Source organism: Ursus americanus, chromosome 10 (genome assembly GCF_024610735.1).
Source record: "Ursus americanus isolate L20-20 chromosome 10, mUrsAme1.1.p, whole genome shotgun sequence".
In the NCBI taxonomy this organism is placed as follows: Eukaryota; Metazoa; Chordata; class Mammalia; order Carnivora; family Ursidae; genus Ursus; species Ursus americanus.
Window position 1 is genome coordinate 4392134 of NC_142136.1, and position 14684 is coordinate 4406817.

The 14684-nt window shown below is 41.2% G+C and overlaps 1 protein-coding gene across 2 annotated transcripts; it reads left to right on the forward strand.

Moving 5' to 3' along the window:
• Positions 1–26: 26 nt before the first annotated feature.
• On the forward strand, positions 27–10373 carry LIG4 (DNA ligase 4). Of its 2 annotated transcripts, none has more exons than XM_045772958.2 (2): positions 27–166; positions 6562–10373. In XM_045772958.2, the coding sequence occupies exon 2, from the start codon at positions 6590–6592 to the stop codon at positions 9323–9325; it is 2736 nt and encodes a 911-aa protein (XP_045628914.2). In that variant the 5' UTR covers positions 27–166; positions 6562–6589; the 3' UTR covers positions 9326–10373. The 2 variants fall into 2 exon arrangements, with proteins under 2 accessions (XP_045628914.2, XP_045628912.2); XM_045772956.2 differs by lacking the exon at positions 27–166 and adding an exon at positions 190–3069.
• Positions 10374–14684: the final 4311 nt, after the last annotated feature.

A 14684-nucleotide genomic window follows, 5' to 3' on the forward strand; every position in this document is an offset into this window, starting at 1 on the left:
CATGCGCACAAACCGCAGTCGGGGGAGTCCCCGCGACGGTGGCCCGCACGGACAAGATACCTCGGAGTCTGGCCCCCGGGGCACCGGAGCTCCCGGTGGGCTACTCGGTGGCTTCTGCGCCAGGGGGTCCCTGGAGGCCTTCCGCCCCTCATCCGAGGTCCCCAGGGTGAGTGTTCGTAACGCACCAGATTTCCCTTCGGGACACAGTTCTAAGCGTGCACACAAATAAGTATTAATTACATAAGAAAGCGTGTCTGCCTAATAGAGTTAGGAGGATATTGGAGTACTTAAAAGGCGTGCATAACTCATTTTGTTTCTGTTTTCTCCCAACCCTGCCGTCTCCTACCTCTGTCAGAGGCCTGAACCTGGGGAGATTTAGAGGACCTTTCAAAGAAAAGGAATGCAAAATTATCTTATTTTTGCAAATTTTACAAAAGCACAAGACCAGGGACACATTGCTAGAGTCCAGGGCCTGGGAAGTGGCCACACAAATGGGCCCTTGAAGCTGGTGTTTCATTAGATTCACTGTCTTTTTCTTTTCTAAGATTCTATTTATTTATTTTGGGAGAGAGCACAAGTGGGGCACAGAGGGAGAGAGAGAGAGACAGAATCTCAAGCAGACTTCCTTCAGAGCGTGGAGCCCAACTGAGGGCTCTATCTCACCACCCTGAGATCATGACTTGAGCTGAAATCAAGAGTTGGAGGCTTAACCAACTGAGCCACCCAGGGATCCTTTAATAGCTTCACTATCAATCCCCCTGGGCAGCAAGTTGTACTAAATTGTTTTTCTACAGATGTCTGTCCCCCTCCCTCAGTCATTCCCTATACCATGTACCCTATTTTATATATACAAAGAATATTTCATATTTAAAAACAAACATGTATCCTCCATCAGATGGAGAGCTCCAGGTCAAAGGCTCTTGATAATAGCTTCTTGTTGTTTGTCGCCTGGTAAATGCTAGGCACTAAGGCAGACTACTTACATAAATAAACTAATGATCACAACAACTCTAGAAGATACTTAATGAAAAACCCCAGATTATCTTTGAACCAAGCATTAGGAAGGTTAAAATATGGTAAATTGAAGACTAAGATTTGAATTAATTTGGAGTTTGATTTCATAATCCATGGTTCTTCTCTTATATCAAAAACATAAAGTGCAAAGTCTGACATTGTAGGAGCTCCGTAGATGCTGAACAAGGTGCAAATGTGCACAGACGAGTGCCCTTTCATAAAATGGGCAACTGGGGGGGGGGGTCCTCTACCAACACTGTTGGGTGCTACTCCAAAACAAATTGATAATTAAGTTGAATAGCAGGTAGAGAAATTATCATCACAAGAGTATCATGTGACTTTAAAATTTCATAGCTGATTTCAGAGAAATATTTGGAAAACTTAGGTGAATTAGACATACAAGGAAATTCATTGAATGTTATTAGGCTAGAAGGAGCCCTAGATCTAGCTCTACTACAAACTAATACTGTGAATTAAATAAGTGTCAGTTTTGTAAAATGAGATTTTTGTACACTAAGTGCTCCTAAGGGCACTTAACAGCTCTAAGATGTTCTGAGTCCGTTGCAGCAAAATACCACTTTCTTAAAATACCATATCTTAAAGCAACAATATTTTATGGTAAGGGGAAATAATTCTAACTTGTTCCCCCCATCTTCATGGATAATTCCTCAATTCTCCATGAAAGAAGACAAACCATAACAAAACATTGGTAGAAATCAACAGCTCCTGGAATATGTGAACTGAGTTTGTTTTCATCTCAGTATTGAATGCCTAGCACAATTACTGTATTGTTGCTGAATAAAGATTTGCCAAATTATTTTATTTTGAATCCTTGAACAGACACTAGAAGAGTTCAGAGTTGATTTCTGGGCATGCAACTCTTTATATCTGTATTAAGAATTATATATTATGTATTTTTGTGAATTATGTATTATTTCTGTATTAAAAGACAAGAACTCACATCAAAGTTGTACCATCGTGAGAAACAAATAGGAAAGGACAGTCTTAGGCAATTTTGCAAAAGCCTATTTTTCCATTTAAAGGAAACAGCAGACACTTCGGGAGGGAAGATGCCCTTTTCAATCCTGGGCATTTTCACAACCAACCAGTGAGATGAGTGTTGGTACCACTGTTTACAGACACAGAACAGAACTCTATGAGGCTGTCACTTCCTAGTGAGCAGGCCTAGCAGAGAGAAGACTAGGTTCATGGTCCAAGTAAGGAGCTAGTACAGAATGTGCTCTCGGTTCTCACTCAGAGACGAAATCCACTCTCATGGGTCAACCACTTGCAAAGAGCACCTGCTGCCTTGGGAGGCTAATGGGAATTGTGTCTGTAGTCACACTGTTACAAGGGCTCCCAGGAGTCCTCCCCAGCCTTGCAAGGCGCTCCGGAGCCCATCCAGAGCGTCACTGCGCCTGCGCACATTATCCCTATGACGTCACGGCCTGGAGCTGCGACGGCGTACGCAGTCGTCATCTTCATGATGTCAGGGCCTCCTTGGCCTTCAGTGGCGATTGCGTCTGCGCCCGGTGCAGCTGGCGGAACAGCTCCTTGGGCAGCGGCTTCCGGTTTGGTGACCGCACCTGGGGCTCCGCTTCTGATAGGAAGTTTGTGCGGCGGCGCGGCTGGGGAGGGGCCTCGGAGTCCACTGGGCGAGCCGGAGGGCAAGTCTGGGCAGGCAGAGGCTGAGCCTGGATGACCAAAACGGGAGGGGGCCGTCCCGCGTCTTCTCAATCCAGCAAATGCTGATGGTCTTCGAAGTTTGTTTTTCTTGTTTCGGGACAAAAAGTCTTTCAGTCCCTCCGCCCCTCCCTGCGTCACAGGTGCAGGGCTCGGGCCACCTTGGCGACTTCGCTGCGTTAGAAGTCGGGCCTTCCGTTTGGGGTTCTTGATCTAGACCCCCACCCTTGGACTTGGGGGCACGAGGACTGGAGTTCGCCTGCGTCTGCCTCCCAGGGACCATGTTGGCTGCTGTGATGCTGTGGTTGCAGACGTTCTGATTCCGGGGACCCCCTCCTCCCCAAGCCGGTGGGGACCCTCGGGCTCAGAGAGGTAACGGGATCTTCCCCGCGCCAGGGATTCACCCGGGATCTGTGGCGGGTTTCCTTTGGGGGAGGGGGTGGCGGAGGAGGGGTGTGGATCCCTCCGATGGTTTTGCAGGCATGTTCCGGAGGAGTCGGACAGAGATACTGGAGCCTTATTTCTCTTACATTTCGTCTCCCACCGCCTTCTGGCCTTTTCCTTTCTGCTGAGATTCTCCTTCGGATTGTCACAAGTTCTGTGGGAGGGAGGCTACTGTAAACCCTTTGTCTCATAGGAAGCCCATCATCTCCTCCTGGGTGCAGGGAGGAAACTTAAGTGGTCCCATCACTTTCTCTCCAATCAAATAGTCCTGAATCATCTTATTCACGGAATACTATCTTGCTAGTATGTTTTGTTGTGTCACTTGAGGACAATATAGGCAGCAGCTGAATAGACGATGAGTCATTATTGTACACTAATTGTATTCATTCTCTTGAGTGTCTTCTTTATATCAAAGAATAAAGCATACCTCTCCCTTAGTTGCTTAATATTTTGCAATACTTACATTTTAAATGTTACTTGCATCAACAAGCATTATGGTACTAAAATTAATCAAGGATTTGCTAACTGCCAAGTACTGTGTTAAGCACCTTGTTAAAATATCTGATGTCATCCTCGTCTTACCTTCTACATTCGTTAACCCCATTTTACATTTAGGGAAACTGACTCTTAGAGAAATTATGTGGTTGCTCCATCTATTAAGTGTTGAGTCCACAGTTGAACTCACATTTCTTGGACTCCAGTGCCTGAACCCTAACCACCAACTGTTTTGTATTTTTACAAATCAAAAACATCAGCTAACAAGCTCAGAACCCAGAAAATAAAATTAGAGAATGTTTAAAAGGAAATCCTTTTATGTTTAATGGAAATCCTAATACTTGACTTTTTTGTACAATTTTAATTTATTTTTGTTTTCTTGTACAATTTGACACTTGATCTTAGCCAAAAGGCTGAGAAGCGATTTTCTTGTGTAATTTTAATGAGTAAAAATATTTAAGCCTATTCATTTTATATTAATTTTGGAACCCTTGTTATATTTATAGCAGTCTTGGCATACATGTGTAACCTAGATTTCAGTGTTGTTATAAAGTAATTTGAGTCTTTGCCTGGAACTTGTTGAGGGAAATTGAGACCAAGTAGAATATTCAGATAGATCAGAAGCTATATACCCATCTTGAACATTCCAAGAAGTATTTCTTAACATTTTTTGTTTTATGTATATATTGCATATGAATTGTAAATACATTATATACCATAATGTACTAGCTTGAGGGAGCATGTTTTGAGAGGTAGACAGTGAACATATAGAATCAGGTGGTTCAGTCAGTTATGCAAATGAGACAGAGAGAGGAAGCAGTTACTGTATTCAAAGATAAAAGTCTCAGGAAAGTGGTCTCTCATGGGTTTGTCTCTTGGTCTAACTGACTCCATAGAAGTTGAGTTTCCTTTGTCAGGCATTAGACTGAGAAGTGCGGCCTTTTTCCCTAAAGGCCACCAAATGGCTGTTGTGAAACTTTCCCAGTGCGGTCGTAGCTGCTACATGATTTTGAGCAAATGAATCCCCCAGGCGTACTGGGGGCGGAGCGCTGTATGACCAGCCTCTGGCCTTTCCTCGTGTGCTTCTCCAGGAGCTCAACTCTAGGTGCTCAGTAATTCACTCCATAAACAAACCTACTACGTGCCAGGCACTTCGGACACAAATTACAGCTCCTGAACTCTGGAGACTGGCAGTGTAGTGACAGTGGTACCATAACCAGCTGTTGGATTTCTTGCGCCAGACATCAGGCAATGCAGCCTTGTGCTGGTAGTGTGTGCTGTCTTGTTTGCTGTCGTGGGGAATCTCATGGTCTCTGAGACTACAGTGATCTCTCTTCTCCCTGGGAGGCTGCTCTGACTCCCTGCTCTCTAGGCAACATGGGGATGTGCCGGGAGGTGTCTGAAACCACAAGATAGGACACGGCTTATATTCCTGGAACACACTTTTTTACTTGAAGTCTTTTTTGGAAAAGTTAGTTGATTTTTTTTTAAAGATTTTATTTATTTATTTGACAGAGAGTGACAGCCAGCGAGAGAGGGAACACAAGCAAGGGGAGGGGCAGAGGAAGAAGCAGGCTCCCAGCGGAGGAGCCTGATGTGGGGCTCGATCCCAGAACGCCGGGATCACGCCCTGAGCCGAAGGCAGACGCTTAAGGGCTGTGCCACCCAGGCGCCCCAAGTTAGTTGATTTTAATGTTACATAGTTTAAATCATATAATAACTCTGATATCTTATAGATTCTAAAAGAATTTGCTGGGGTGCCTGGGTGGCTCAGTTGGTTAAGCATCTGACTCCTAATTTGGAGTCATGGTCTCAGGGTGTGAGTTGGGCTCCGTACTGGGCATGGAGCCTGCTTAAGATTCTCTCCCGCTCTGTCTGCCCCCTGCCTAAAAAAAAGAATTTGCATGAATATTTAAAACTTCAAAGAAATTTCACACTTGTGGTGACCACTTTGGGAAAGTCTAGACCCTAACCCAGCAAGGTACCCATTATTTCCTCTCTGACTTTAGAAGATGCTTCAGTGAAAAGGTCTGCCTCATGACATTTTACTTTTATTAAAACACTTAGCATTTTATAATTAGTTCCCATTATATCCCCTTTCTCTTTACAGAATGTCTGCTCTCTTAAGGCAGAAACATGTTGTGTGCCTGGCGCACATGCAGTCAGTGAATTGTTGGGAGGTAAACGGCATGTGAATATGAACAAAAAAGTGTACTAATGAATTTAAGTTTGTAAAGCTATTAAGTAACTATAACAAAATAGAGTTAAAAGAGGTAGGTCAAGTAAGGATTTCATGGGGAGGGTATTTAGAGTTGGGTTTTGAACACTGGAGTGATTTGGCATAGCTAGCCGTGAAGTGAAAGTAAACACAGACGATGGCCTTTGTTTGGCTGAAAGAAGAAGATACCTGGTTTTTTTTTGGTGAACTCCTACACTTCCCGCAAAGCGGAGTTTCAATTCAGTGATTTGTTAAAACTGCCTATTTCTGATGCTGTATGGTAGTCTGACAGAAAAGGAGGAGAAATGTCAGGAAGGCCTTACCTCAGAAGCCCAGAAATGAAGTGAGTTGAGCCTTGTTTTTCTGTTGTTGTTACTCTTTTGCACAATGAGCTAAATAAGGAATGGAATCATTAATTCAATAGAAGTTAGAATTTAGGGAGAAAGAGAAAGTGGTCGATTTCAGTATTGTAAATGTAGCAAAAGGGGCTGGTGATACTTTTGATAATATATACTAAATAGGATTGAAGTAAAATAGTTGATTTTCATTCAATGTAGAGATCGAAAAGAGACATAATTTCTAGCATCGATTCATTTTCATTTAGCAAACATTGATCATGAACGAGGCACTGTCTATAAGGTCTTCACATTAAATATGTGGTTGAATTTTGTCTTTTACTGAAAGTTATTCTCTTCTTGCCTCATTAGTTAAACCCTCTGGTTCACCACCATCTCCATGGCTGCCTCACATACTTCGCCGACTGTCGCATCTCACGTTCCTTTTGCAGACTTGTGTTCAACTTTAGAACGCATACAGAGAAGTAGAGGACGTGCAGAAAAAATCAGACACTTCAGGGAATTTTTAGATTCTTGGAGACGATTTCATGATGCCCTTCATAAGAACCAAAGAGATGTCAGCGACTCCTTTTATCCAGCAATGAGACTTATTCTCCCTCAGCTAGAAAGAGAGAGAATGGCCTACGGAATCAAAGAAACTATGCTTGCTAAGCTTTATATTGAGTTGCTTAATTTACCTAGAGGAGGAAAAGACGCACTTAAACTTTTGAATTACAGAACACCCACTGGAACTCGTGCAGATGCCGGAGACTTTGCAACAATTGCGTATTTTGTGTTGAAACCAAGATGTTTGCAGAAGGGAAGTTTAACCATACAGCAGGTAAATGACATTTTAGACTCAATTGCCAGCAATAATTCTGCCAGAAGAAAGGACCTGATAAAGAAGAGTCTTCTTCAGCTAATAAGTCAGAGTTCAGCCCTGGAACAAAAGTGGCTTATACGGATGATTGTGAAGGACTTAAAACTTGGTTTCAGCGAGCAGTCTGTATTTTCTGTTTTCCATAATGATGCTGCTGAGTTGCATAATGTCACCACCGATCTGGAAAAAGTCTGTAGGCAACTGCATGATCCTTCCATAGGCCTCAGTGATATTTCTATCACTTTATTCTCTGCCTTTAAACCAATGCTGGCTGCAATAGCAGATATTGAGCGAATCGAGAAGGACATGAAACACCAGAGTTTCTACATTGAAACCAAGCTAGACGGCGAGCGTATGCAAATGCACAGACAGGGGGATGTGTATCAGTACTTCTCCCGGAATGGATATAACTATACGGATCAGTTCGGCAACTCTCCCCAGGAAGGTTCTCTTACACCGTTCATTCACAGTGCATTCAAAACAGACGTACAAATCTGTATCCTGGATGGCGAGATGATGGCCTTCAACCCTAACACACAGACTTTTATGCAAAAGGGGAATAAGTTTGATATCAAAAGAATGGTGGAGGAATCTGATTTGCAGACTTGTTATTGTGTGTTTGATGTACTGATGGTTAATAATAAAAAGCTAGGACGTGAGACCCTGAAAAAGAGGCATGAAATTCTTACTAGTGTTTTTACACCAATACCAGGTAGAATAGAAATAGTGCAAAAAACACAAGCTCATACTCAGAAAGAAGTGATCGATGCTTTGAATGAAGCAATAGATAAAAGAGAAGAGGGAATCATGATAAAACACCCTCTGTCTATTTACAAGCCAGACAAAAGAGGTGAAGGATGGCTGAAGATTAAACCAGAGTACGTGGATGGGCTGACGGACGAGCTGGACATCTTAATTGTCGGGGGCTACTGGGGTAAAGGTTCCCGAGGTGGGATGATGTCTCATTTTTTATGTGCTATAGCAGAAAAGCCGCCTCCTGGTGAAAAACCATCCGTGTTTCACACTCTGTGCCGTGTTGGTTCCGGTTATACCATGAAGGAACTGTACGATCTGGGTTTGAAATTGGCCAAACATTGGAAGCCTTTTCATAAAAAAGCTCCACCCAGCGGCATTTTATGTGGCACAGAGAAGCCAGAAGTATACATCGAGCCTTGCCATTCTGTCATTGTTCAAGTGAAGGCGACAGAGATCGTCTCCAGTGATATGTATAAAGCTGGCTGCACGTTGCGTTTTCCAAGGATCGAAAGGATAAGAGAAGACAAAGAGTGGCACGAATGCACCACCGTGGATGACTTAGAGCAACTTCGCGGGAAAGCGTCGGGAAAGCTTGCGTCCAAACACCTGTACGTAGGTGACGATGATGAGCCGCAAGAAAAGAAGCGGAAAGCTGCCCCGAAGGTGAAGAAAGTTATTGGAATTATCGAGCACTTAAAAGCACCCAACCTTTCTAACGTAAACAAAGTTTCTAATATATTCGAAGATGTGGAGTTCTGTGTCATGAGCGGAATGGACAGCCATCCAAAGCCTGATCTGGAGAACAGGATCGCAGAATTTGGAGGTTATATCGTCCAAAATCCAGGCCCAGACACATACTGCGTGATTGCAGGGTCCGAGAACATCAGAGTGAAAAACATAATTTCTTCGAATAAACATGATGTTGTCAAGCCCGAGTGGCTGCTAGAGTGTTTTAAGACCAAAAGTTGTGTGCCGTGGCAGCCCCGCTTTATGATTCATATGTGCCCATCGACAAAGGAACATTTTGCCCGTGAATACGATCGTTATGGCGACAGTTATTTTGTTGATACAGATTTGAACCAACTGAAGGAAGTGTTCTCAGGCATTAAAAATTCCGGCGAACAAACTCCTGGAGAAATGGCTTCTGTGATTGCCCATTTAGAGTTTCGGTATTCCTGGGACCGCTGCCCTCTCAGTATGTTCCGACAGCACGTTATTTATGTGGACGTGTATGCTGTCATTAATGACTTGAGTACCAAAATCGAAGGGACGAGATTAGCTGTCATGGGTTTGGAACTTCGATTTCATGGAGCCAAGGTAGTTTCCCATTTAGCTCGGGGAGTGTCTCACGTAGTCGTCGGGGAGGACCGGAGTCGTGTTGCAGATTTAAAAGCTTTTCGAAGAACTCTTAAGAGAAAGTTTAAAATCCTGCAACAAGATTGGGTCACTGATTCCATAGACAAGTGTGAGTTGCAGGAGGAAAATCGATATTTGGTTTAAACCTAGCTTTTCTACTGAGGGAAGCCTGTGATCCGGTAGCCTCATTGTAACAGATGGTCATGATAAAATATTAAACTACACTCTATTTTCATCTCTTAAAAGTAATGCTTAAACAGTATTATTAGATATAGAAAAACAATAATTTTAACTTTTGAGATAGATAAGACACCAAATGGACCAAAGCCATGAAAGAAAAAATTCTTTTAGCAGCGTAGTATTTAATGACTTTTAAAACCAAGATGAAATAAGCAGTTTAGAGAAGAGACATTTATATAATATCCCTATAGAAATCAAGAATTTTGACTCAAATATTAATAAGATACATTCAGAAGCTTTTAGAGTCATTAAAAACATTGGTCTAAGTGGATTTTCTGTGGTCAAAATTTTAATAGATTTTACCTAATAAAAGCATTGCAAGAAAGAAGCAGAATTGTTACAATCGGACTTGTAAAAAATATCTTTTAAATTGAAGGCTAAAATTCTTTCAAGTGTGAAATGTAAACAAATTTATTTTTTAAGGTTAAGGGCAAGCTCATGAATGAAACCTTGTTAATGATGTCATTAGGTAAATTAGGAGAAATAACTTAAAATTATATGAATTTAATTAAAAGGAACTTGCAGTTTTAAAAGTACTTGGCCCATATTTATTTTTTTCTGAAACAGAGCATGTGTTAAAGAGAGTGTCTCTGTGTGAACTGTACTCCAGGATAAATCGTATTCACAAAGAGTGATTTTCCTAGATGTAATCCAGGGTACATGTCAAGGTGGCATATGTGTTGTAACTTCCATTACAGAGTGGTAAATTGTTCTATTTAAAATGATTTTTATCGTTAAATTATTAAAAATCATTATGTATAATATGTATTGTGTCTGAATTTATATACCAAATTTTAGAATACAGTCTATTCATTTTGAAAAATATGCTTTCATGACACCTTTGCAATACTTGAAATATGGAACCCAAGGAATTATTATTTGTAAGTAATTTGAAATTTTATCAAAACAGTGTAACAAATGTTATATTTCTTAATTTAAATAAAATATTTAATATGCTATTAAAATTTATGATGTATTTATTTTAAAACAATTCATAATAGTTATTTCAATCAGATAGATATTATGGTATCAATATAATTTTTCACTGATTCAAATCAGGTTCCTATTTGAGGTCCTTTGTATTTCATATTACTGAAATGAACTTTATTAAAAATTTAAACTTATGGGGCACCTGGGTGGCTCAATCAGTTAAGCGTCTGCCTTCGGCACAGGTCATGGTCTCAGGGTCCTGCAATCAAGCCCCACATTGGGCTCCCTGCTCAGCGGGAAGTCTGCTTCTCCCTCTCCCTCTGCTCCTCTCCTTGCTTGTGCTCTCTTTCTCACACACACTCTCTCTCAAGTAAATAAATGAAATCTTAAAAAAAAATTTAAACTTGTATATTTTTATAATACCTATTGAGAAAACTACAAAACAGATACCAGTAAGGGTAATAGGGGAGAAAAGTACATAATTTTACCACCAAAGGTAGTAAAATTCACTATTTTAGGTTATTGATAGTAAGGAAAGTACAAAATACATTATTTACTGTGTAACAGAGAAGTATAAAATTATAATGTTTTTTCGATCAGCTTTTCTCAATGGGAGAATTTACAGGTCGCTAAAATATACCACATCACTTTAAATTGTTGTATACTATTCTATTGAATGTAGTGTAATGTATTCAGCTAGCCCGTTATTGTTCGACTTACAGGTTATTTGACCTTGCCACCATCTCCCTGCCCCACCTTTTTATTTTCCTAGTGAAGATTGCATTAAATCTGTATCATGGTCTGTGTATTCTAGTCCTGTTTCGTTTCTTATACATTCTTAGAATGGAATTGCTGATTCACAGTTATGTACTTTTTAGTAAATTGGTATGCATTTATGCAAATTTGATATGCAAAATGCCTTTCTAGATTCTTCTCATCTCTAAATGTTGAAGAGTTCAGTTGCTTAGTACGGTACCTATTCTCTATCTTTCTTCGCTCCCGAGGTATTCTCATCCCATCCCTTGGCTTTAAATATGCTGATACCTCCCACATATTTTTAGCCCCAAGCTCTTTGCTGAACTCCAATTCATGTATCTTTCCACGTAACATCTCCACATGAAGTCTAATGAGTCTCCCATACTCACTGGGTCTAACTACATTTATCATAGCAAAATTTTAAAATTCAAGAAAGAGTAGTACAATGAGCCTGCGTGTGCACATCACTCAGTGTGAACAATTGTCAATGATCCGTCTGTTTCATATTCACAGACCTCTGGGTTATCTTGCAGTCACTTAGATGACCTAATTTAATTTACAAGTATTCTGCATAGAACTCTGGATTTCTTGAAGACACTTATGCTCTTTGCCAGTGTTCCCCTCTTCACTAAATGGTGCATTTGTTCACCCCACTGCTCAAGCTGAGAACCGTGTAGCCATCCTCGGCCCCCTCTGTTCTCATGTTTACAATACACAGGAAGTCTTGTTGACTAGACTTTCCAAATAATCCAGGATGTGACCTCTCAGCACACTCCCCAATATCCATGGTCTGCCCCTATTACTCCTGGACTACTATCACCTTCCTTTTTGCACTGTTATTGCAGTCACTCTCCAGGATGCCATTTTTACTTTTGAAGATGCAGTCAACTCATTTTTTCCTCCACTGGTCAAAACTACTGAATCCCCATCACTCATAACTTCCAAAGTCTTATAAACAGCCTGTTGGACCTAGCCCCGATTACCTATGTTCTGTTAGCTATCTGACTTGATTTCCTACCAGGTACCCCCTTGCTTACCATACTGTAGTCTCACTGGTCTGTGTGATTTTCCTTTCAGCTTCTTTCAGGTCTCTCATAGTTTGCCCCACTCATGTCCCCAACACTCACTATCCCTTCACTCTGCTTTATGTTTTTCCAAGGCATTGTATCTTTCTTTCTTACCACTAGAATACAAATTCCATGAATGAAAACACTTGGTATGTTTTATTCACTGTTGTAATCGGTCACTCAATAAATATTAATGGAATAAATCCTCCAAATCAGACAGAAAAGTCTACTTTGCTCTTCACCAAGGCTGTGGGTTCTTGCCAGAAAGCAGGACGAGATATTTACTGTTCAAGAGTTCCACCTTTTTCTGCATCCCTGATGACCTAGCACCATCCTGGAAGAGTTCATATGTTTAGGCTGATGGCACCTTCTTTGAAAATCAGGTGGCTGCCCTAGCTGCTTCATAGTTGTGCGCTTTGCCTGACATTGGCATGAACAGGGCTGATTGGACACCTTGGAATTCTCACTTTGGGGAAAATGGAAACCTTGGAATTCTCACTTTGGGGAAAATAGGTTGAGCATAGCTTTAAAACATCTAATATGGAATTCCCTGATCACTAGAGCTATCCCATAAACCATCAGCATTCAGTTTTAAGCAACGTATGTTAAGTTCTTACTCTGACAGTCATACGAGTTTAAAAAAAAAAAAGAAAGAAAGAAAAAGACAGCCTCTGCTTTCAAGGAACTCACAGAATACAGAAAGATAAAGATAATTGGAATACAAAAGATAAGTGCTTTCCTAGTTAAGGGAATGATGGATTTCCTGGAAAGCCATATGCCGTAGTGAGAAGAATAGAATCTAGTTATCCTGGGCTCAGTTCCAGTTCTGCTGCCAATTACCTGTGTTATCTGAGCAAAACCTTAGTTTCTACACTTTCAAATGGAAACAGTATCTATCTCACCCAGAATGTTTGAGGACAGAACTATAGAACCTGACATACAGAAAGGCCCCTCTAGCTTTTATCTGCTGCTCTTACATGGGCTTTTCCAGAGGAGGTTAATTATACCGATGGGGGTTAATAAGTGAGTGGATTCTGGAACCATCAGTTGAATTCCCTCAGACATAGTGGTATGGAAGGTTTTTCCTGGCAGAGGGAAGATAATAAAAACAGACATGGGGACTATAAAAATTCGGGGGAGAATGTAAAACACTCAGATCTAGGTGGGAGGGAGAGATATAAGTAAATTAGGATAGATTTTGAAAGATTTTATTTATTTATTTTTAAAGATTTTTTAAATTCATGTATTTGAGAGAGAGAGCAAGAGTGCAGGGAGAGGGAGAAGCAGACTCCCCGCCAAGCAGGGAGCCCTATGTGGGACTGGATCCCAGGACCCTGGGATCATGACCTGAGCTGAAGGCAGACGCTTCACCGACGGAGCCACCCAGGTGCCCTTTGAAAGACTTCGAATGCCACACTTCAGAGTATGAGTTGTATCTGGTGTTCAAGAAAAATGCATTGAAGAATTTTAAGCAAGATATTTCAGGCTCCCGTCTAAGATTTATTTCTTGATTCCCCCATCTTAGTTCAAGCTCATGTAACAAAAATACCATCAGCCGAGGAGCTTAAACAGCAAGCATTTATTTCTCATGGTTCTGGAGGCTGAAAGTCTGAGATCAAGGTGTCAGCGTGGTTGGGTGAGGAGCGTCTTCCAGATCGCAGACTGCTTGTTGTGTCTTACCTGGCGGAGGCCACTAATCTCACTCACGAAGGCGCCCCTCTCATGACTTAAACAACGCCCCAAACTCCTAGCTCTGAATACCATCACCTTTGGGGGTTAGGATTTCCACACTTGGATTTGGGGGGCACACAAACATTCAGACCACAGCGGTCACTTCGTAGACTACGAAAGTTTTATTTAGATGTCAATTTGTCTTCCTGTCTGAGGGCCTGCAGCTCAGTATTCTCGAGCTTCTATGGCTGCCGCACGCTCTTCATTCACATTGTTGTAAAGACTAAATATATTTTAACAGACCTGATGTGCTACCTGAGCCATGATAGTCTCTAAACAAATGCAGTTCCCATTTCTCTTCATCGCCGCTTTTTCTCTGGCGGAAACACACCAGGGACAATCCAAATCGGTCTTTGTTCAAAACGGATTTTTTCCATGATGTATAATGATGACATTAAACAGTCATTTTACTACTATTCAGGGTATCATGTCATGTGTGATCTCAAACAAATGATGTATGTCCCCTAAACCTATCATTTCGCCTCAGTGGATCTCAGTGTTGGCATTGGCTGAGTGGTATAAAGGACAAAGTGTTCTTAGGTCTCTCACAGCCCTAAAATTCTTACGTGTTTGTAACTTTTCATTTAGGGTTATCGTGTACTGGTTGGATTTAGTAAAAGTCTTTTTATGTCTATGGGTAGTTGTAGTGACTATAGGATGATGACCTAATTCTATGTAAAATCTAATTCAATAAACAGTTTTCAATACATACTGTGTCTCAAACATTATAACAAACTTGGGGATTAAAAAGTAACAAAAATAATAGAAACTTGAAACAT